Below are 24,396 nucleotides of genomic sequence, written 5' to 3' on the forward strand. Positions count from 1 at the left end.
ATTTTTAAAGCTGCGAATTTTTCGAAATCGAATCTCCGTGCGGTTGAAACGATCGAAACGTTCTAAATTCGAACTTCAGTTCGGTTCAAAAATATCGAAATCGAACCTAGGGTGGTTCGCGGCAACCCTAAACATAACGGCCTGAGCTGTACATGCATACAAGCTTTAGCTTTTAATGCACCCTTAACTTTCGATACGCTCAACCCTAGTGTAAAATGCAGGGCTGTTTCATTCTTAACCAGCGTACCATGTGCGTGCCTACACTATATTTTATACAACCTCAAAATCTACCCGTTTGCATTTTTTTCCTTTATGCACACCACTACTTGCGCGCATAAATCACCAAATTAAGACTTGTACAGAATGTCTAAAAAAATGTAAAGTTTTTTTGTTTTTTTTTTAACGCAAGAATGAACTACGCATTGCCTAAAGCTCATTCTCCGCCCAAAGGTAGCGCTAGGTCACAACCCGATGCCAAAGCTCCACCCCGAAAGCACACCTTATTCAAAAGTTATAAGTGATTAAAGAAAATTCAATGGAAAAATGAAGCCCATTTTTGCTCGTTTTCGGTTTCTGGTGCAATAAAGCCCCATGTATTCAAAAACTCCGTCGGCCGCTATTTTCCCCTTGAACTTTTCAGAAAATCCCTTATAACTTTTGAATAAGGTATCAGATCGGACTGAAACTTTGACATCTCGTTGTGATTTCTACCGCTACCTTTGGGTGGAGAATTAGAGTTCGGCGGTACCTATTTTAATCTTGCTGTAAAAAAAACTGTATTTTTTTTTCTGCATTGCTTAAACTTTGTGCAAAAGCTATCCACAGACCCAGAATATTTGCCTGGCCAGTCATTGCATTTATCACTGGATTCGTATTAAAATTGATTCTTATCATTTATTGCAGGGAGTTAATTTTTAACTTCGGCATCTTTTTTATGACTCCCGCACCAGTTCTATTTTGGGTTTACCAAACTCAACATTTAAACCTAATTTTCAATTTTTGTATTTTCTAGTCTCGTGGTTTCTGGTCAAATGGACTCCCCGTACCTAAATGTGACACCTGACCGCCGAAAAAATTGTTCATTTGTTTTGAGTTTTTAGGTAGTTAGTTCCTCAAACTTGAATTTTGGATACTCAAGCCAATCAAGTCATCGCGTTTTCCTGGAAATACACAAAGAACCAAACACATGCACAAAAAAGGGCCGGCCCGTCGTATTGCCGCCCGCAGAGCCGAGAAAGCAACGCTCGGTCACGGACTTCTAGAAGATTCGCGTTCATTCTTGCACCAGACGTAACTTTCGCCCTGCTTTCTTGTTCTCGAAGGTGCCAGTTCAACTCGCCCCGAGCGCTTTACGCTCGAACCTTCTTTTCCGAACTTTCGTGATAGTGACGCGCTCTAGATAAGCAGCTGCCCGCGACCTTGTCGAGTCAGTCTCGATCTCGCTTTCTGTTACGCTGCCCTGCAAAATCGCCGCCAGCTATTCTGCTGCCTCTTGGCTCGCTCTTTACTTTTTTTTTTTTTGTTTGGCACAAGTTCGCCGATTAAACCTCTATTTTTCAGTTCACTGTTCGTCCTCTCGTCACCTTCATTTGTGAGAATATAAATCTGATCAGATTTAAATATGTGTGATTGGCCTCTGAAATTTCTGAAAACGGCGCAGAGGCCATTTTATAATTTTCAACGCGTCGGCGGTTTTGTTGTGCATGTTTCTCGCCATTTCGCTCAGGACGATTTTCGCGTTTTGTTCTGCCCACAATTCCTGGAGACGTGAGCTCGGAGCGTAGGTAACTGGCAGTCTTGCACGAGAACTGGCGCAGCCATGCGCGTTCCAAAGAAGGCTCGTGCAGAGAAAAACAAGCACGGGACCAGGGATGTCAAATTCAGGATATAGTAAAATACCCCACTGTATCAAAGGCGCCACCAGAAATGATTTGTCACATTGATGTACCAGGCTGGAAGTAAAGCCCCTTGATAAAGGTGTTTTTACAAGTACCGCCAACCGTTGTTGTGGAAATGCGCAAGACACTTGCCACGAGCGGGTACTCCGCCGCCATTCGCTTCCAAGGGCCGCTCATTTCAGTGCTGCGCCGCCATTTGCTTTCAAGGGCCGCTCGAGACCTGGGCCACGTGCGCTCGCGCATTTGGCGCTACTTCCTAAGACAAACGAAAACATATCGAGGGGCTTTAGCTGGAAGGAGATCCCACCGCCATCTGTTGGTTCAAAATCACACTAACCACGGGAGGGGTTGCACCTTAAGGTGCAACCCCACCGTGCATGACGTTTTGGTGCTTTTCCGACGGCTTATAACTTTCTTTCCATGTACCTTACAATTATAAAGTTAGTGTCAAATTAAAGAGCAGTTTCTCAACAATAATTTAATGTCTTGATATCACGATTATTTTTTGTTGTTAGTTAATTATTTGGCTTTTAATAGACCACAGTCTCCAATAGTGAAAAAATTATTTCTCGAGTTATAACGTCCCATCGTCCACGATATTTTACGTGAGCGTTCGGTTAGATGTAAGAAAATAAAAAAAAGTAAGCAACGAACCGTACAGATAATGCATAAATAAAGTTTAAAATTGTAATATTATAAAGCGCTATAAAAACGGAATCACGTCAATTAATTAAAATAACGAGACATTAAATTATGAAGCATCCTTCGATATTACATTTTCCAGACCTTCCATATTGATATATTACACGTTAAGAATGTTATAAGACCTCAAACGTTTCCTATTCAGTTACGGCGAATTGTAGTTTCTTAATATAAAGTACAGATGGCGACATGTGTTCAAGAACAGCTTGATGTGCATTTTCCGTCGTGTGGCGCTTGGAACGCCACGTAAAAGACAGAAAAAGCGCCAGACGTCAGGGTGTCAGATGCTTGGATGCCCGCGGTGAGCGAGCCAGAGATGTCAGAACAACAATCGCGAGGCTGCGGGTGTACCAGGGCTACTTTTGCGCGCGTTCTACTGTGTGTCGGTGCACACGCCCGACGTGATCCAAATGAAATGGGGGCCATGAAATGCATTCTGCCATTTCAGATTCCGCCACGTATGCGAAAACATTTTAATGTTTTTTTCACTTGCATAAATCATTTACGATATCAAACTATGCTTACCGGAATCTCGGTAGCTCTTAAGTGGAAATGACATTAAAACGTGTCAGTTCCTCTCAGCCAACGCGCTGGCCTATGAATCTATATTTGTTGGGTTTAAACATCGGCCGAGGTGCCCGCAATCCGACCGAGGCCAATTTGAGATTTCGGTTGCACGTCAAAAGATCTACGGTTAGTCAAAATAAACCCGCAATAATTTTTTTTTATTTGGGCGTGTTAAGTGCTTTTTGTTCGTTTGGCTTGTGAAACCGTAAGATCTGAATATTTGCTTTGCTTTACCTTAGTTCGGAGCGCAACCAACGCTACGGGCTCATGAAGCCACTGAAGCAGTGCCAAGAGCGCGAAGTTAAGCTGTTCGTTCTCTTTCTGTGCCTATGCGGTCGGGCTAAACTAGACCCACTAAATAAGCTACGCTTCATACAGATATGGATGCTTAAAAGGACGGTTGTCAGTTATTTGAAGCTTTATCTGAAATCACAGGAAACGCTTTTCTGTCCTCCACAAATGTTTAAACAGTTGGCGACAAAGCAAAGCAATATTACGTGAGCTTCCTGACACCGAAACTATTGCTGAGGAAGTCGCACTTTTGAATCATGACGACCGCCAGTTGCCTTTGATTTGTTGCTAACCACCAACATGGCGGCACCCAAAACAATATCGGGGGGAAAATTGCCGATACTCTAAGTTTAGCTCATTTGGTCTAGCTCACAGGATAAATCAAGTGCGGTGGGGGATCGTTGGCAAAGTGTGTTTTGGCCCCGTAGATCAGGATCGCTAGGTTGGACATTTGAGAAAAGGTACATGGAAGTGACGTAATGCAAAGGAGGAGCGTATCCTAGCAACACTCACGTGGCGGCTCTGCCCACTTTGACGCCGCTACGTCATCGCAAACTTGACACCCGTCACCCGTTTCAGCGACGTCCGGAGCCAACCACCGACGAGCGGAAGTAGCTACGCATTCCCTGAGGCGTCCCTACGCGCGGGATACGGGGCAGGATTTACTACGACGCGGGGAGCAGTTCCTGCGTTTAGCGAAGGAACGGCAACCAATCCTGTGCGTCGCTGGCCGTCCCATCTGTTCTAGTACAGGTAAAAGTATTGAAAAACAATCAAAACCTTTTGGGCGTTGTTAAAACAAACCGCTTTTTTGTGTCCTTTTGCAATACATTTAAGAATTAATTGGAGAGAAAGTTGTTCCAATATTATTTGGGATGTGCGCTACGCGCCTTCTTCAAACCAAAATGTCGAACCACGAGGAGCCGGGTGTGCCGGTGGCAGCGGAGGGGTCGGCGGAACCAGCGGGGAGCGCGCGAGTGACGGCTGCTTTAGTCAGAAACAATGTTTTTCTCTTTCGAGAACTTGCTATTGCTGTGCTCAAATAAGAATGTTTGGCGCAACATCTGTGACAATTCTTTCAAAGTGGTCCAGTGTTTATATGGTGGTATGCTAGTCAGAGAATATATATTTTTTTTTTTCCTTTCGAAATTTAACTATTGTGCTCAAATAAGACCAGAGTGTTCAACAAGATATCTGTGATATATACTTAAGATTGCCCAATTGCTTACATGGTTCCAGTCGGTGCTCAGTTTTACTCCCAAAAATGAAATATTACATTCCATGTTATCACACTTTTATTCATGAAGTCACAGGTTTTTCTTTAAGAAATAAAGCAATTTTTAAAACAAACTACATGTGCACTGTCTTGAGATAACACAATCACCTAACTTTGATGAAGTACCATAAAAGAGATAATAAAATTGAGCTGAAGGCAAGACGCTTTGAAGCATTTGTAAAATAAAACAATGTCCATGACAACAATATCCCTGGTTCAATCAGCAACTAAGAAAGCAATCTCTGCAAAAGCAAGCATTTCTTTCTAGAGGTAGTCTAAATTAATTCTGAGTTCTTTGCAGGGGCAATCCAGATGACCTGTTGGTCTGGCAACTAAACCTCCGAACCCTTTCTGTCACTGTCGACTGCGTCTCTTGCCTTCTGCTCATAAAAATAAAAAAAGGCTGTATGGATTTCACCGCGATGCACTCGACACGTATCCGGAGGCAGCACGCTGGCTGTGCGACGAACTTCACAAGGTGCAGGAGCTGAAGAGAGTATGTAGCTTGTGGACGGCCATGACTGTGGAGCAGGAAGCGAAGTGTGCACTTTACGGCTTCCACGGGGAGGGCTTCATTGAGGGCAAGCATGTGACGGGGTCCTTGGTGGTCAGGACCTCAGTCGTGGTGGCGAGATGTTCCCTCTCGCTGGCGGCGTCCGTGATGGGCACCACCGCAGCGAGGGCGCTGAGGGGCTTCCCGACGGTGTCCCTGGTGGTCGGGACTACTGTCGTGGCGGCGGACCCCTTGCGTGTTGCGCTCCGCACGGGCACGTCTGCGGCGGGTTCCGAACCAGGCGACAAGGCGCTGCCACAGAGCCTTCCCCCTGTCCGAGAGGCCGACCGGAAGACCGACCGGAGGGCCGGCAGGAGCCAGCTTTTTGGGAGCCGACGCTGGCCTCTCCGAGCTCGGCTCAGAACCGTCCGAGCTCGGCTCAGACTCCAACTCTGACTCTTCAGGGTCGGAGTCTGACTCCGGTTCTGGCTCGCTCGATGCAAGGCAGATGTTGTGGAGCACTGCACATGTCGAAATAATGGCGGTGGCTGTTGAAGGGTGGTAATACAGAGCCCGGTGCCTTTGCAGACACCGGAATCTGTTTTTGAACAGCCCCATGCACCGCTCCACAACAGACCTGATCGAGGAATGCGCCTTATTAAACCGGCCGCAAGCGGTGGAGGACGCGTGGTTCCCGGCGACAGGGGTGATGAGCCAAGGCTCCAAGGAGTAGCCGCTGTCACCTGCACATGTAGAGGATGGAACATATTACATTCTTTACTTTTTTAAAAAAAAAGGCAAGAAAACAGCTGTGTGCAACTATGTCAATTATAATGTAACTTAAGTGTGACTTAAAAGTGTCTTAATATTTCTGCACTAGAGTATCAGTTTACATTATGATTAATTAGCACCAGCTTGCCTGCAAACTCCCTGTTATTTCATGTAACTATGTGGTTTCCTGGTGGGTTGTATGGGATGTGTGCACGATTCCTTAGGGGTGCTGTGTTGTATGCAAGTGCATTATTAGGCCCTTGCATCCGACAGATAAAAGCTCTGTTGCTTTTAAGAGTGTGGCCGTGACTTTAGGCACGGGCAGAGGAGAACACGCTGGCCTTGTCTTTGGCAAGCAAGGGGATAAGGCGCCAGTTCGACGAACCTCTTTCCTAATCCTCGGTGGAGTTGGAGATGGGGAAAAGAGAGGGGGTGGTTAGATTGGAAAGGAGTCAGGTCCTCCTGGGACACGGAGGGTCTAATAGGAGGAGCTATATAGGCAGACCGAAGAAGAAGGGTCAGGGAAAAGAATCCAGTGTGTGGGACAGAGACGACCCGAGGAGAGATTTGGCGAGCCCCAAGTGGCCAAGGAGGAATTGATCCCATTTCATACAAACTGACGACCGTCAAAGCGACCAGGCGAGCCCCCAGGGATCAGTGAAAGAGCTCCAACTTCATGCAAAAACCAACCAGCAAGAGGGTACAGGCAGACAGTAACAGTGAGTGGGCCGAACCGGACAGCGACTCGCACTGCGGTCGCATGCCTTGCATAGTCTGTCACTGTGGTGAGATTGGTGTAGTGTGGCTTTCGTAGCCTGCAGAGTGTGAGAGTTTTGTGGACATAAACAGAGATTAATGGCCAAACTTTGGGTGTTGTCTCACTTCAAGGAGTACCAGCAACTGTGTCTGTGTGCCTCACAACAAGCACAGTACGTGTGGTACTGTGGCTTTCAAGCAGTGGGAGCCACCGTGTGCGTAAGGAATGAATTTAGTATGCTCACCAAGCAGGAACCGGCCGTCGCGTGGCACCTGCCCTTGCTCGAGTTGGTTTCGGAGCCAGGAAAATTGCCACACGAAGGAGTCGTGCACCGACCTGGGATACCGTGGGTCGATGCACATTATCCGGCAGTCGGCGTCACACACCTGAAAGTGAGAGAGACATTGACATGTAATTACCTGAATCCACAAGTAGTAGATTGTACTTATGGTTCACAAAGCAGTCGCAATTTCAGAACCTTTTAAGTGATTTTGTCTGACAGATGCATGTCAACACACCTTCCTGGATGCAAGGTACAACTAACTACCTTGAAACAAAAATAATGTTTTTTTGTTTTTTTTTACGGGAGCTTGCACGTTTTAACAGACAGGTATTATTTTTGGGAGAAGAGTCTCACGGCTCACATGCTACGTAGTGCACACGCTAGCGCAGTCGTGAGACCCCACAGCCTGCAGTCATAAAACGGCATACTTAAACCGTATCGGCAATACGTTTTTTGTTTTTTTTTCTACAGATTTGGGGCGCGTTTTGACAACGTAACATGAGTGTACTTACCACCATCACGTTGAGGGCGTAGAGGTACTTGCGGCACCAGTACGCCGCCTTCGTGTCGGTGGGGTCGTTCTTGGACGGGCCGACGATGGAGACCATGGTCCCGTCCACGCAACCGATGACGCCGGGTATCCTGCCGAGCAGCCTGAAGCCCTTCTCCGCGTCGAACCTCTCGCTCGGCCTCTCGGGGAAGGGGATCCAGCCACGCTGGACCCCGAGACGACGAACGATAGCGACGGACACGGCGCGGACCGCAACGCTGACTGTCTTTTGGTCCCGCGCTACGTGTTCGTCGCTCGCCACCATGCCTTGGAAGCTCCCCGTGCCGTAGAAGCGCAGTGCACACAACACGTGAAGCTCCACAGTCATGACCGTACACGAGGTACGCACTCTCCTCACCTCCGGTTCCTCGCGAAGTTCGTCGCACAACCACCGCACCACGATCTTGGGCAGGCGGTATTGCTTCCGAAAGATCTCCTCCGGGAGCTCGAATGCATCGCGGTGTTCGCGGTGTTCCCGATACAGCCTTTCGGGCGAAAAAAAAAGCTCTATTAAAGAAAAAGTCGAATTGACGAGACGACGACGCCTCGCCGCCGAAAACATGCTGCCAATGACACCTAGTTCCGAGCAAGTACCTTTTGAAACGTACTCGGTACAAAACGAAACGTCATTTTGTTGTCACGTCCGGTAGCCGACTCCGCCCAGTTTTGCCGACTCCGCCCACATTTTTCTAGGGAAATTACGTCACTTTTGTTTCCAACCAATCAGACGTGATGACGTCACTTCCGTGTACTAAAAAAAGGTACATGTACAATGTCGAACCTAGCTATCCAGAGCTCTTGGAGAAATGCTCGAGTGCGAGCTCCGTTCAAAGCACGGAGCTCCCGCTGCAGAGCGTGCAAGGACTATATCGCCTCGATGTATTTGCGTTGATCTCTCAAATAACCAGAAAGGTGCCAGTGCACGAGGCCCGTGTCTCGAACGGCCCTTGGACACAAATGGCGACGCAGCACTAATACATTCGAGTTGCCCGTGTGGCACGCGTGCCACACGGGCAACTCGAATGTCATTTACAATGAATTACATTCATGTGATCAACAAATCGGCTCGCGATCTGTCGCGCGTGGAACGCCCCACGCTCGGAGTGTCGCGCGCTGATTGTCCGATCCTTCAATTGTCATTCGTTGTAAATGGAATTCGAGTTGAACGTGTGGCACGGGCACCGTGGGCACGGGTATATAATGACTGGCCCTTGAAAGCGAATGGCGGTGGAGCGCCCGCTCGTGGCACGTGTCTTGCGCGTTTTCACAATAATGATTGGCGGAACTTGCAAAAACGCCTTTATCAAGGGGCTTTAGCAGGGACCCTGGGTTCAGTCGCCCATCTGCATTCTACCGTCGTGCGATCGTGTATCACATATACTGCGTAATGCACGTTAAAGACCATGAGCTAACAGTTGCACTGCACTTTTTATAACCTTCATCGGGTAACAATGTTGTCCTACGAAATCGCTGCTCTCTAAAAAACTAACGACTAATTTGGAATGCGCCGTTAAATCGCATTTTTAATGTCTGTTCGCGTTCTTTTTTATTTTTATTTTTTTGTCGACATCTTTGATTATGTGGCTCTCACTTATAACGAAACAGACTATAGTTGTCAGACTTCTGGAAAAATATTATATAACTAAGAAAATCGCACGTGAACGAAAAAGTAAAAAAAGAAAACGCATAGGCGCACTTAATAAAAGTAATTGAAATAATAGATTATAATTGTGTTTTCAAAGGTTTGAGCGCCCCAAACGCTATGAAAGCGAGCTCAGTGCTTTGGATGGTGCGCTTGTTTCAGTGGGGGATGGTTGAGCGCACCAAACGCTATAAAGACGAGCTCGGTGCTTTGGACGGTGCGCTTGTTCACTGGAAGTGTAGTTCAGGACAGTATGCTCGCACTTGTATGTTCCGCTTCGCTCGCAGGATAAAACTAAATACTTTATTGGTTATGCATTTAGTGAGACAAAGCTTACCTTCTGTATATGTGCAATGCCCTCAGTTTTCGCGCGATTACACGTTTGTTTATCATTATTGTTTTCGTTTTCCACAGCGATTCGGTTCGTGCTCTTTTGTGTGCTACATGAATTATTAGAGACCAAGGGAACCCAAGAACATTCTTTTTCGCGGATTATAAGAAAAAAAAAAACTGTGCAACTTGCCACGTTTGCCACAACCAATAGAAAATATTCTAAGCTTCACATATGACCGCTTGCCTGACTAAACATTGTTGTTTGTCAAGAACAATTGCGATCGTATGAAATCACGTTGGAAAAACTCGTTCTAAGCACGCGACCGTTGGCATGCAGTGAATACTCATAATCGGCGCCGAGATGATTGGTGGCCGTCAGCATGTGGAGTTTTTCTACCAACCCAGAGTTAGAATGTTTCCTTCTTTCTGTTGTAAGCAATAAGGAGACAACTGACACCAAATCTGAGGGTAATAAATTACTATGAGCATTCAAGCATTCAAACACAATGGCCTGAGCAGTATATGTGTACAAGCTTTAGCTTTTGATGCACTCTTAACTTTTGACACGCTCAACACTACTGTAAAACGTAGGGCTGTTTCATTCTTAATCAGCGTACCATGTGCGTGCTTACACTATACTTTATACAACGTCAAAGCCTACCCGTTTGCATCGTTTTCATTTTTGCACACCACTACTTGCGCGCATGAATCACCAAATTAAGACCGGCACAGGATGTCACAAAAACAATTTACAGGGTTTTTTCTTTTACCGCAAAAATAAACTACGGGTTGCCTAACGCTCATTCTCCTCCCAAAGGTAGCGCTAGGTCACAACCAGATGCCAAGGTTTCATCCCGAACGGACACCTTATTCAAAAGTTATAAGGAATTTCCTGAAAATTCCAATGAGAAAAATGGAGCCCAGTCTTGCCTGTTTTTTGTTTCTGGTGCCCATAGAGCCCCATGTATTCGAAAACCCCGTCGGCCGCTCTTTTCCCATTGAACTTTTCAGAAAATAACTTATAATGTTTGAAGAAGGTATCGTATTGAGCTGAAACTTTGACATCTGGCTGTACCTCTAGCGCTACCTATGGGCGGAGAATGAGCGTTCGGCGATGCCTAGTTTATTCTTGCGGTAAAAGAAACCCTGTATTTTTTTTCTTTTGTGACACCCTGCAAGTTGCTTAAACTATGTGCAAAAGCTATCAACAGACCCAAAATCTTTGCATGGTCAGTCATTGCATTTATCACCGAATTGGTATTAAAATTAATAATTATTCTTTATTGCTGTGAGTTTATTTTTAACCTCGGCATTTTTGATTATGACCCCCGCACCAGTCCTACTTTGGGTTTACCAAACTCAACATCTAAACCTGAGTGTCATTTTTTGTGTTTTCCAGTCTCGTGGTTTGGGTCAAAATAAACACCCAGCTACCTAAATAAGACACCTGACCGTCCAAAAAATAGTATTTTCTTTTAGATAGTTAATTCCTCAAGCTAGAATTTTGAAAACCAGATTATGACGTCATCACGTTTTGCTGAAAAGCCACAAAGATCCAAACACATGCACGATAAAAGGGCCGACCCGTCATATTGGCGCCCGCAGAGCCGAGAAAGCAACGCTCAGTCACGGACTTCTGGAAGATTCGCGTTCCTTCTTGCACCAGACGGAACTTTCGCCCTGTTTTCTTGTCCTCGAAAGTGCCAGTTCATCTTCGCCCCGAACGCGCGACGCTCGAACCTTCTTTACCGAAATTTCGAGATGGTGACGTGACGCACTCCAGACATGCAGCTGCCAGCGACCTTGTCGAGTCAGTCTCGCTCTCGCTCTTTGTTACGCTGCCGAATCGCCGCCTGCTTTTCTGCTACCTCGACGCTCTTTGTTTACTTTTTTTTTTGTTTGGAACAAGTTCGCCGAATAAACCTTTATTTTTCTGTTCACTGTTCGTCCTCTCTTCACCTTCAATCGTATCAGTATAAACCTGATCACATTGTAATATGTGTCATTGGCCTCTGAAATCTCCGATAACGGCGCACAGGCAATTTTGCATTTTTCAACGCGTCGGTAGTTTTGTTGTGCATGTGTCTCGCCATTTGGCTCGGGACCATTTTCGCGTTTTGTTCTGCCTACATTTCTGGAGACGTGAGCTCGGAGCGTGGTAACTGGCCCCCTTGCACGATAACTGGCGCAGCCGTGCGCGTTCCAAAGAAAGCTCGTGCAGAGAAAACCAAGCAAGGGACCAGGGGTGTCAAATTCTGGATATAGAAGAATATCCAACTGTATCGAAGCGCCACCACACACGATTTCTCGCATTGATGTACAGGCCTGGAAGGCGATCCCACCGCCATCTGTTGGTTCAGAATCACACTAACCAGGGGTGGGGTTGCACCTTAAAGGGACAATGAAGGCAAATTCGAATATTTTTTTTGGTGATTGAACTAGGTTCCCGGCACGCCTCAGGCCACGTTGCCCAAATTTCAGCCAAAACCGGCGCTTGATTGCTGCGAAAATCAATTAAACAGTCACGGTAATAATCGTACCGGGATCGATCGAGGCGACGCCCCGAGAGTTGCGGGAGAAACCAGCAGAAGCGGAGGTTACGTGACCCTGCGGGGCCTGGAAGCGTGACGTCACAAGAGACGTGTCAGCGATTGGTCGAAACGAGACACGTGCCCTCGGTCACGCTTTGGTTCGTGGTTTTTAGGAACACTGTTCTAATTCCACTTGAATAACCATCAAAACTATAAATCGAACCGAAAATGATAACTAAACCGTAAATAAAACATCATAATTATTTTTCTCTTTTCTATACTGCACGCGAAACGGGCAACGAGAAACTATGGGCAAACAAAATATATAAAATAAAGAACACAGCGGGGAGCACGCGGGAGTTTTTTTGCTCTGGTTTCAGGTGTCGGTGCCGTGTTTGCTTTAGGAACACGGCACTCGAGGGATTCTGCAAAGCGGTAGTCATGCCAAATTTGTGCGCTGTTGAAGGATGTTCAAACGGTCGACTGGAGACACGTTATCGTTCGGGCGACGCTAGTTTTCACCTACTCCCAAGCGAGGAAGCATTGCGAAGTCTCTGGTTGAACAGCTTTGTCTTGCGCAGAGGTCTCGGCGATGGCGTCAGAATTTGTTCGCTACATTTTTGGTCAGGAGACTTTAAACAGAACCTTTAGGTTAGTCGGAGTCTAGGCGTAGGTGTGAGGCGAATTACTCTGGGTCAGCGGCAATTCTGGGGCGTCCTCGTAAAGAGGAATTCCAGAGTTCCGTGTTCCCTATTGAAAATTCCATCAAGGTACGTAATCTGCGACACTGACTGCCAGTCAGCAGCCTTGGTGGAACGTGATGGACCATCAGACGTCATCTGATGGTCCATCAGATGACGTCTGACTGCCACTGCCAAGGGAATTTAATCAACAAGGGTAGCATTTATATAAGAGTAAAGCTATACGCACTCATAAATATCGCCAAATGCCTCAATAAAACAAGATGTTCGAGAAAAAAAAAAAAAAAAGCAGGACTACCGGGCATCGAACCCGCGACCACTTGCGTGCATATCGGGAACCCTAACCGCTATGCTATGCCACCGCTTCGGAAACTCGCTTTGACTATTCATTTTATACGTGTTGCTTCGGCTGCAAATGCAGTTAAGCCGTCCGCATGTTATGCAAAGCACTCGTACATCACTCGCCGTACTTCAGTTCTACTCACCTGCCCTGTAGAGTACTTTCGCGTCGTAGAACGATCCTTCTGTTCGCGCGTCACCGGCCGAGTAGACCTGGTACACCTTGTCTTCAACTACACCGCTAAAGTCCCTTACATCATCGGAACTCACAACAGGCTGGGTCTTGTCGAGTAGAAATTCCACTAAAACATAAGACATTGTAGAGCCCGGGCAGGATCGACAGGTTGGAGCGAGCGGGCAAACAAAACGAGTCGAGAGCGATCGTTCATGAAAGGTCGGCGAAGCCTCTATGGGCGAAGCGAAGTCAGCGAAGTGTCGTGTTCGGCCCTTGTGTTCGGCGCTTCGGCGGGCTTCTGATCAATGTTGTCGGTCGGTTGCGTGTCATATCTCTAACGTCAGCGGTTTTATGGGCTCACGTCCCGAAATCGTTTTCTCGTGCATAGATTACTTTTCGTATTCATAGATTTGACGAAATAGTGGTATCCGAACGAACTTTACGTCCTCTGACCGTACGTCTGTCTGCACGTCAAAGCTTTTTGACGTACAGTCAGAGACAATCGATGTACAGTCAGAATCGCCACCAAGACATCCTGATGGCATTTCGCGGCGGCCAACTTCCACCAGGAAACCATCAGAAAGCCGACAAGCGGAGTCTGACTGGAGTTTGACTGTCGGTCAGAGTAACTTGTTGGCCAATCAGACATGCTTAACGTACAGTCAGGCACAGTCAGCGGTCCACTAGAAAACATTGACTGCCAAACAGGGTTACATTGATGGATTTTTCCTTCGGGTTTTTAGGAGCATTTCCCGTTCTGTTGGTGTCAGGTCACTGAACAGGAGCCCGAATTTGCTCGCAAAAGCGGCATTGCCGCTTTCGCGAGCAATGCCGATTTCGCGAGCATTGTTGGTCCGACGAAACGACCGCGCCACCGCGCTGCTATAACCCACCGCGGTAACCAGAGTCTCGACGCCCTAAATGCTACCGGTACCGACAATTCACATGTGACGTCACTCCCTACGTCACCTCCGTTTTCGGTGGCCCAAAAACGAGAAACGCAGATAGTTCAGTTTCGGTTTCTTCAGTTCTTTCGTAGGTACAGAAATACGCGTCACAGATGCCTATAAAAATTGGGCAGTATGCCAGGTTCCCAAGAAGCCTACAAACACTATTTGAAAAAAATTAATAAAATCGCCTTCATTGTCCCTTTAAAGGAGCTGTGCAACAATTTTTGTACTTTGCGCAAATACCGCTTAGAACGGATCCCTGACATTAGAGAGTTTTAGCTTACCGCGTACCGGGCGACCGCCGGGGTTACCGCGACCGCGACCATCGATCCGGTACCGGACCGAGAGCGTAGCGGGTAAAGAACGTTTTAGCATACCGTAACCTCGCCTGACCACGCCTATGGAAGTTTCTTCTTTCTCCAACGGCTGGAAAAAGTCATGATGATGATAGTGAATACCGGCGTGGTTCGTTTTTAAAGCGGTACATTTATTTGGACAAATGCCGCATAAAAAGCCACTTTTAAAAAATATTTTCCTCATTACGAGTAGTTATAGTGGTACTTCCTTGGTATACGACCAAGTAACTTAATTTGTCAGCTAAGCTGTTGGATACTGGTCGCGCTTCGCCCGGTTGGAAAATGGTGCTGCATTGACGGCCTCTTGCAAAAGACATATATCATCGAACGCGCTGAAACGCATTCTCAAAACAGGCGCAGGGCCACATACTACCTTCTCACTACGCGCCATTGCCATGATCGCTAAGACGCTGCAGTCTAGCCTTGGCTAGCTTGCTAAGAAATTGCAATGTAATGTTGGATCCTCTACTTTTCTTTCATATATTTGTTTGTTCCCTGTGATAAAAAAACAAAAAACATGCGGTTACTTGAAGATATTTGTGGCAACTGGTAATTTATTGGAGCCCGCAAATGAATAGAAAGCTTATTGGAACGAATGCAAGCCAAAAGAAAAAGTGAAATTGGTCGTTGTGTGAATATTTACACAGGGTGAGGTTAGTCTGCCTGAATTTGGCGATACTGTTTCTTCGCTGTAGATGGGCAGTGTGGCCAGTGCGGTACGACCGAAAACCTGGAGTCTTTAACGTGCACCACCAGTCATGGTTATACGAACGCAGCCGGTACGATGCCCGTCCAGATCGAACCGGGCAGGGACGGGGATTTGAACCCAGTGCTCTGAGTTCTGCAGCGCGAGGTTTCGCGACACGTGCTCCGAGCTGTGGTGCGTTAGCCCACTCGGCCACCGTTCTCCCACGAATGCAAGCAAACAGCATCATCCTGTACGCTGCTTGTTTGCATTCGCAGCTCCATTGCTATCAGCACCAGTCTCTAATGTCGGTTAGGTGGCTCAGGTTGCCGCCCGAAACAAGGGGCATAGCAGTTACCATCCGTCTATTCAACCGGCCTGTCCGGCGGCCATGGAAGCCCGGATTTTTGCTATGGACCTCGGGTAGGCGAAAGCCTTTATAAGCCAACCAGAGCCGCTTCACTTGCCCTTTCCCATGTTTTGTGGTGCGACGATTGTTTCTAGACGCCTCCCCCGCCATTCCAAAACAGTAAGTGATTAGTCTACGCCGGCCGTCGGAGCCGATGCCCGGCAGTCGCCATTGACGGTAAACGCGGTAAACCGAGTAGCGTGGCATAATTGGCGCATGCGCAGTTCTGCAGTGACGGTCGCGGTAACCCCCCGGTCGCCCGGTAGGCGGTAAGCTAATACTCTCTATTAATGACCTATGAAACACGCGTTCGTTTTTCACCCCACGCAATAGAAGTCCCAGAAAAAAAAATTAAAGAAAAACGAGCAGCGTTCACCCCCTCAACTCGCAGCCAGAACAAGCGGCCACCTGATCTGGAGCCGATTATATGCCGCCAGTGTTGATCATAGCCACGCGCTGGGGTTGGCAAAGCGCAAGACACGCGCTGAGTTCCAGATATTGTTATGGCTCGGCTATGGTCGTCGTTGCAGCGATTGGGCACGGCCCACTACCCGAATGCTTCTCGAGCTAGTAATTATCACGAGCCCAAATCGAGTGCCCACGCAATGCTCGGGTCCAATCTATGAACAGCATTCGAATATCGTCACTTGGGAATATTGCGATCCCCACGTTACATCATCAAATTTTGCAAAGGAGAGATGAAATAAAAATGATCGCTTTTGTCCTTCAAATTACACCGCAACAAAGGAGTTTCTTGGCCAGCGGCGTTGCCTGCGAGTAACCTGAACTCCCACTAGTGCCAGTAAGCTTGTGTATAGTGAAAAACATTCCACCTGAATATCGTTGCACAGCCCCTTTAAGTTTAAGTGTATGACGTACTGCATGGCGAAAACCCGGTAGCGCGCGGTTTTGTGTCCCCCTTTTCTCGTACAAAGCAGATCGCTGATGATTTCCTCTACATAGGCCTACTGATCATGAGCAGGTATGCCAGACATAAGACAATTGCGAAATGCTTGACATAATTTTATTTATTCCTCAAAAATAGCGGATTGTTTAGACAGCGCATGACAACTGAAAACGAAATTTCGATTTGTTCATCAGGCCAACATGTTGTCTAATGTGGACTATTAAGCGGGTGACACATGAGTGATGCGAATGGGCACTGAGTGGCAGTTTTCATAGCAACTTGCGCTTATGCCGTAACGTGGACCTATTCCGTGCTGCCAGGCAACAGCGTCCGCGCAAGTTGCTCAGTGGATTTCTGCGTGGTGCCCGTTTTCTTAGCTCGTGTGCGCCCTGCTTTAGCCCCGTTGAGTGCGCTTCTTACTGAGCACCAGTGTACTGTGAAGAAGCAACACCCCCGGAAATACGCTTTGTGCACGTTGTCTCTCTGCAGTGCACCCGTGCTCGGAAGTAAGAGCACTCAACGGGGCTGCGAGAATAAAAAGCATGAATTGAACGAAAACAACGTCCCAATTAATTGCTCATGAATACATTAAAAAACATTTCAGGACAACTATAATTTTAAAATTTGTTTAAATTAACCGTATGTACGAAATAGGTAGGTTTGAATTATCGCGAGACTGCTGAATCTCAAAAGATTGAGGTGGCTTTTCCGCCCTATCTTTGCAAGATAAACGTTGTAAAAAATTAGGAACTGCAAACTCTTTCGAAATCAAAATTATTGCATAGCCCATTTAACGTCACAGCAATATTTGGAAACAAAACAAGTCGCGAATGTTTCGGAAGCGCCTTATATTAATACTTTCGGGGACCGCTGCATTGGAAACCCATCAGTCATTCTGCTAGAATCACAAACCTTGAGTTTATATAGGAATATGAAGCGAAGACATATTAGTTAGATGCTGTTGTGTGGCGTATGCCACACCCTGGCATAGCGTAACTTTCAGTACATTATCTTCTTCCTTTTGAGTATAAATCCTGTTTCCAGTCAGCGCTTGCGTGTCGTGCAGGTTTCTTTCATCTGTCCTTGTCATCAAATTCAAACGATCCAAGTTCAAGGGGCGAGAAGCGATATATCTTTGTCGTTTTGTGCGCTGTACTGTTCACTTGCCTTAATCGATTGAAATAAAAAAAAAACTTTGTAACATCATTATCCAAAAACGGAACCGCGCACCCCGTCACCAACCTGAAACGTGGTGATTGATGTAGACGTGAGAAGCTGCAGCACCGCGAATTCGACCAGTGTCTTCACCAGGGACGTCACCACACTAGACAAAACCAGGCCGAAGAGGGTTAGGCCGAGGGCTGCTCTGCGCCAGGACTTGTCGGCCGCTGAGCCCATGATGGGCAGGCGCACCGATCCGCCAAGTGAGTATACGAACCGGAGCGCCCGGAGCAGCCACTTCCTGTCGCAGACAAGGCTGAAATCCCTCACAATGGTGGCGCCAACCTCGCTGTCGTAGTCCCAGCAGTCGCAGCTGACCTCGGACTTGTTGTCCGCGGGCGTTGGCATTGGCGGTTCGTAGCGGGTGCAGCTGCTGAATTGTCCGTCGACGTCCTTGGGGATGCTCGTGTTCTTCCACTCGTCCACGGACAAGCCGGCATACTCGTCGGGGGGCTTGCACCAATGGGCCACAGTAGGCGACATGACGAGGAGCGTCTGGCTGTGGACTACATTCATAAAGAACGAGACGATAGAGCAGAGCAGCGCCATCCTCTGGAACTGGCCATAGCCGTAGACGTGGATGTCCTCTTCAGTGGAAGGAGCTTTTGGCAACTTGCTGCGGATGTTGGCCAACTCGGTGTTTGGGTTGGCAAGCTTGAGGGCCTTCAGGCTCGACATTTGTTTGGGAGAGGAACTTCAGCGGCTTTAACGCAACCGTCTTTTTCGGCAAGTCTTCGTAGATTGCAGCCGATGGAACGGGTAGGTCGTCGAGACAGCTGAGACACGAAGAACGAGCTCTCTCGTGCGCTCGTGCAAACCTCCCTGGGTTTTCTTTCATCGCCGATGATAATATTGAACTTGAAGTATGACGTCCACATGCTATTTGCCTTTTTTTTCATATATTAAATGCGTTTCGTGGATCATAATTAGTGCATTAAAATGACACCAGCGGTGACAGCAAACGGTTTAAAGTCCGAACATTTCTAGTGATCCTGAGCCACATAAACACCTCAACCAAAAACAACCCACAAAAGAAGAAAAAAAAAATCCCTTACGCTGCAGGATTTTGATTGTTTAGCCATCCTGGTGAGTAAAATTGTTGTTTTCTAAGTTATTTGAACACTTATTTGAAATCTGAGGAACACGGTTTTACGTTCCTCATGAATTCCATTTCGCCACCCGACGCTGCTTTTGCTCACATGCGTTTCGGATCAATAGCGCGGAGAAGAATTTCATTTTCTGAAAAACAGCGCGAATACCACACGGACAAGAAGGAGGAACACACAAGACGAGGCGCTGACTATCAACTGTCTATTCAGAACACATACATAGAAATTCACGCGAGGTCGGCTTCTTCTTTTTCCTCTTCCAGACATTCGCCATTAAGCACGCAAGATTGTAAATCATATCAAATTAAAACACACGAGTACATTAAAACACACCAGCACAGGTATAAGTCATCGCGTCTTCCTCTTTTCTTCTGTCTTGGATCTTCAATCTCGATCTTCAATTCTCAGGTCAACCCATGTTCAAAAAAATTACCTCACTGTCTACTATGCTAATGGATGGTTGGCTCACGCACCCGGGTTTTCGTTTCGCTATATGATAAGCTTCTACTAGCTCCCTCGATAGTTGATCTTTGTGTTTAAACAGCACTTTTGTGTCACTAAATTTCGGCTCACATCCACAATCACGGCAGTGGACAGCTAAATGGGAGTATGCGTTACCTTTTAATGAACGTGTTCGCGTAGACGAATGTTGAGGCAACGTCCCGTCTGACCTATATATGAGTGACCGCATGAGAAAGGTATTTCATAAACGGTCCCCTGTGCACAGGACATGAACTTCATGCCATGGTTGACGCGACATCCAAACAGTTCTGGCTTACTTTTCCTGTCAGCACGCTTGTTAACCACGTTTATAATTTTGCTCTGTTTGTTACGCGCTGAAAAAATTACGTTGACCCCATACCTCGAACCGACTCCCTTTAACCCGTGTGAAAGACGATGAATGTAAGGAATAACGGCGACATTCTTTTTGTCTATCTTGGCTTTTTCTTTTTCAGGTTTACTGGAATCAATCTTGATATACCGAGTCACCTTATCGCAGGCTGAAGTAATAATTGAGTCGGGAAAATTAGATTCTCTGAGTCTAGCGACCTGTACTGAGAAGCTTTCTTTCATCTTATGAAAACAGGTTTTTGTCAACGCTGACTGTAAGCAGGAATACGCAATACCGTTTTTTACGAGCTTTGAGTGTGCTGAACGATAGTCTAGTTGTTTCTTCGTGGATCTGGGGTGGTGCATCCAACATACATGATCTTCTTTCACGTCAACTAGGATGTCTAAAACTGGATTTTGTGCTCCTTAGGAGTCTCGGAAGTGAAGTGGAGTCCTAACCCTTCCTCCGCGAACGTCTTTAACACTTCACTCATTGTTCTACTAAAATTGTTTTTTTCTACGGAAACCAGGTAATCATCTACATATCTGACAACCTTTTTGGTGATGTTCGCCAGCCTGTGCTCAAGGGCCCTATCAACTTTACCTAGAAAAATACTGCTCAGCATAGGGGCCACTCTTGAACCTATACATACATCTGACTTTTGTACATAAACGTTGTCCTGCCAATCGATAAACGTGGATTTTAGATACATGGACAAAAGCTCTAGGAACCCTTCAACTGAGACCCCACTTTTGGTCCTAAACCTCGTTTCATCGTTACGTTCAAAAATACATTATTTTACGCTCTTCATGAGCTCATGATGGGGCATAGAGTAATATAACTATTCCACATCTATGCTAAATGCGCTACATTTTTCTGGGTTGTTGTCTTTTAAGAATTTTATAACAGACATCGAGTTTGGAATGTTAAAAGGGTCATCAATCTGCAGTGAGTTGAGGTGGACTTGCAGATATCCTGAAACTGCCCTGAGCCAGGAATCTCGCTCCGACACTACTGTGCGGAATGGTATTTCTGGTTTATGCGTCTTTGCGGTAAAAGATACCTCTAACATAAGTTTTTTCTCTTTCTTGGCTTCAGCTAAGACCCTTTCCAGGTTTAAGCTACTTAGAAGCTGCAAGGCTTTAGCTTTAACCTTTTGTGGCTGTTCCTTGACCTGCCTAAAGTTCTTTTGTACAGCTGCGTTAGCCTTCGCATCAAAATTACCTTCCGGCAGAATAACAAAAAAGCCCTCTTTGTCGGACAACAGAATACGTAACCCATTATTTGTCAGATAACCGATAACAGGCTCTAAATTTCTGCTTCTAGGGGGCTTCCCTTCGTTTTTTGACAACATTCCCACGCACTCCCCGATGCATCTAGGCCTTTGTTCCTCCGCGACCCGCCGTGACACAGACCGTGATAAAACCAGTTTATCTACCCGGTCCAACCCTGGCTCAAAGCAAAACTTCGGTCCTTTTTTTAAGAGATCTTGGCGTACCTCTGGAACCGACTGCTCTCCAAGGATCAATATCTTGCCTTCTTTACATGGCGTCTTCTTCTTGGGAGGTAGCGTGAGGCGGACTGTATGCCAAAGGAACTCCGTGGTCTGGACGGAGATCTTAGTCCATTCTTGATACAGGCGGAAATCTCGAGGATGCCGTGCGTTGTTGGTACATGCCACCCGAAGACAGTCTTTGAAGAAGCAAACTTGATGCCACCACTCGGATCTTAAAATTCGGCACATTCTCCTCGAATGACCCGGCGACGGAACCAACCAACCGGAGACAGCTTGTAATTCTGGTGGGCACATAGACATTTTTGCGTACCACGATGCCGCCCTGGCCTTGCACACGTAAACGGCGATTAAAGCAGATAGCCATGAAGGGTCCGAAAGAAGGTGAGAAGAACATAGAAAAGAGCCCTTTGTAGTAGAAATGAAGCTTACTAGAATGGAAAGTTGGGCGAGTTGGTATGAATTCATTTTGAAAAACAGCGCGAATACCACACGGACAAGAAGGAGGAACACGCAGGACGAGGCGCTGACTATCAACTGTCTATTCAGAACACATACATAGAAATTCACGCGAGGTCGGCTTCTTCTTTCCATTCTTCCCAACTTTCCATTCTAGTAAGCTTCATTTTCTGACTTCAACAACTGACCCCGTAAGTGATGATGTCACAACATGGAACGGTGTTTGAAACAATCCTTTTCTGCGGACTTTGTTAAACATTTCACTGCCGTTTTTTTTTTCTTTTTTTTTTCGCAGTGTCCGGCGTAAACGAACTTTCACACCTCGAACCCACTGGACGCCGGTCTAATGCCATTGCAGATTCTTCAAGATTAGAGAGTTTTAGCAGATCGTTCCGATACCTCCGATAGCCCCGATAACGATACTATGCATGCACAACAGAGGCGGTGGCGGAGTATCGGGTATCGTTATCGGAGTCATGGGAACGATCTACTAAAACTTTCTATTATGGCTCAAAGGTGTGCTCTCGGGGGTTGAATTCTCTCTTCTGCCAACAGAAAATCCGCTCTTCAAGTTTTTTCTTCTTCCTCTGATTCTTAGGCGGCTGAGGATCTTCCTTACTGTCGTCGCTGGACAAGTCGCTTAGCTGAGCTGCATTATTGTTATCACTTTCATCTGAGTCTTAATTCATCAACAGTTCCTGAGTTTCCTCGTCCGTCAAAGCGCGGACGCAAGTGACAAGCTGACTCGCCATCGGTGGCCGAGGGGGCTGAAGCGCACACCCAGCTCGACGCGCGTGGAGCGAAAGCTCGCGCTGCAGAACCCAGGGATCCTGGGTTCGAGCCCCACCCCTGCCCGTTTCGATCTGGATGAGCATCGTACCGGCATGCGGTCGTGTATCACTACTGCGTGGTGCACGTTAAAGACCCCAGGCTAGCGGTTGTACTGCACTGCAAAATTGCTCATCTACAGTGTAAACCAGTGTCGCCCCTACTGGCAGACCAACCTTAGGCTGTATAAATCACTAAAACGTCCAATTTGACTTTGATTTTGACTCGCCATGCCTGCGCTGCCGAGACATCGACGTAGCAACGCGGAGGCCTAGAGTTCCTGTATAGGCTATTGGCAATGTGAGCGATCGAAAGCGTCGCTGCGGTCGGCCCACCACAATTGGCCGAATGCGGATTAGGAGGTCAGCAAAGGATATCAAATCGACGCAAATAAGAGGAATGTAAGAACTTCAATTTTGACGGTGTGGGCAGTGTTGCTGTGAGAGCACTATGATTTCAGCCTTCCACCATGCCCATTACAAACACCGCCGAACTTGTTGTTCACAAGGTAATGACGTCACGAAAAGTAACCAAACGAGGGCGCCACCGAAACATCTCGCTGCTAATACAGGAACTCTACTAAGGCCGAAACACGCACTGACATTGAGGAGAAATTTTAAAAGCGATATGGCAGGTCATTGGGATATATCAGGCGCTTGTTCAGGGTGACTTCGAACTACTCTCAAAATCTGTGTAACCAAGAATAGGGTTGAAATTACCGATCACTAAGAAGCCGAAGGAACACCGTTCCCATGATTCTTTCAGCGCGGGCCGGGGCACTTGGTGGATATAGCAGAAGGTCGATTCAAGTACAAACTCTGCTAATTGTGTTACACACAAGTACCCCAGGCCAAGGCCGTGTTGCGACGAATGCAGTATTCCCGAGGCATTTGCATGATGGATTATGCATGTATGTAACACGTGCTCAATTTCCTTACAAGCGATACTTGTGGGTGAAATCGGGCGGTAATTGGTGACCACGTCCCTTGTGCCACCCTTGCGTATTGGGACCGCCCGACCAAGTTTCCACTCTAACGGCAATAATGTTGTATCTAAAGGTCTGTCAAAAATAACCTAAAAATACATGCAGACTACTCCAAAACATGACCTAAGAATACAAGGAGAAATGCTGTCAGGGTCTTTTACCTTACTTACATCAAGTTCATTTAAAAGCTTTCTAATCCCTTCTACTTCGAGTGTGACTGCAGGCAACTAATCAGTCGCAAAGGGCGCATCGAAAAAAACATCCCGCTGTTCAGGCGGGTTAAATGCGGAATAAAAATATGGAGTAAGGCTGGGCCTTATGGGTATCACTTGGCACAACACATTGGCCGTGATTAAACGGCGGAACGGAATATCTCCAAAATTCCTTTGGATTACCCTTCACCATCTCTTCAAATGCCTGGAAATATTGTTGTTTGGCTGTATGGATGCTAGTTTCTATAGTACACTGTTAGTTCGCGTAGCTTGACAAGATCGGCTGCAAACCTAATGCCGCGTTACTTCAGGAACGCGGCTCCTCCCCCCACATAGTGGGGGGAGGAGCTGAAAGATTGCTGCGAAGTTTTCTTTTCTCACAAGCCCGCAGATCCGTTTGTCTTCGTGACGTTTTTCGTTGAAGGGACGAAAAATCCCTACTCCTCCCTAGGCACCGAACAAGAGCAGCGCTAGAGAGCGCGCGGAGACGCCCGTGGCTCATACGTGTGACGTCACAACAAAGATTATCAGCTGCGACCGTCGTGTTTGATGGTCTCTAAAAAGCATGATGGATGCTTGGAAATTGCATTTTAAAATCAACACCGTCCAAGCTGATAGTTT

The 24,396-nt window shown here is 46.8% G+C and overlaps 1 protein-coding gene across 1 annotated transcript in view; it reads right to left on the reverse strand.

Moving 5' to 3' along the window:
- The window catches only part of LOC115332408 (solute carrier family 22 member 7-like), a 40,208-nt gene extending 21,693 nt beyond the window's left edge, over positions 1-18,515 (reverse strand). Inside the window, exon 1 of the mRNA XM_029994787.2 lies at positions 17,859-18,515. Coding sequence (XP_029850647.2) covers positions 17,859-18,515 — 657 coding nt within the window. The remainder of the gene's footprint in view (positions 1-17,858) is intronic.
- Positions 18,516-24,396: the final 5,881 nt, after the last annotated feature.

Source organism: Ixodes scapularis, unplaced genomic scaffold (genome assembly GCF_016920785.2).
Source record: "Ixodes scapularis isolate PalLabHiFi unplaced genomic scaffold, ASM1692078v2 PGA_scaffold6__148_contigs__length_123643588, whole genome shotgun sequence".
Lineage (NCBI taxonomy): Eukaryota > Metazoa > Arthropoda > Arachnida > Ixodida > Ixodidae > Ixodes > Ixodes scapularis.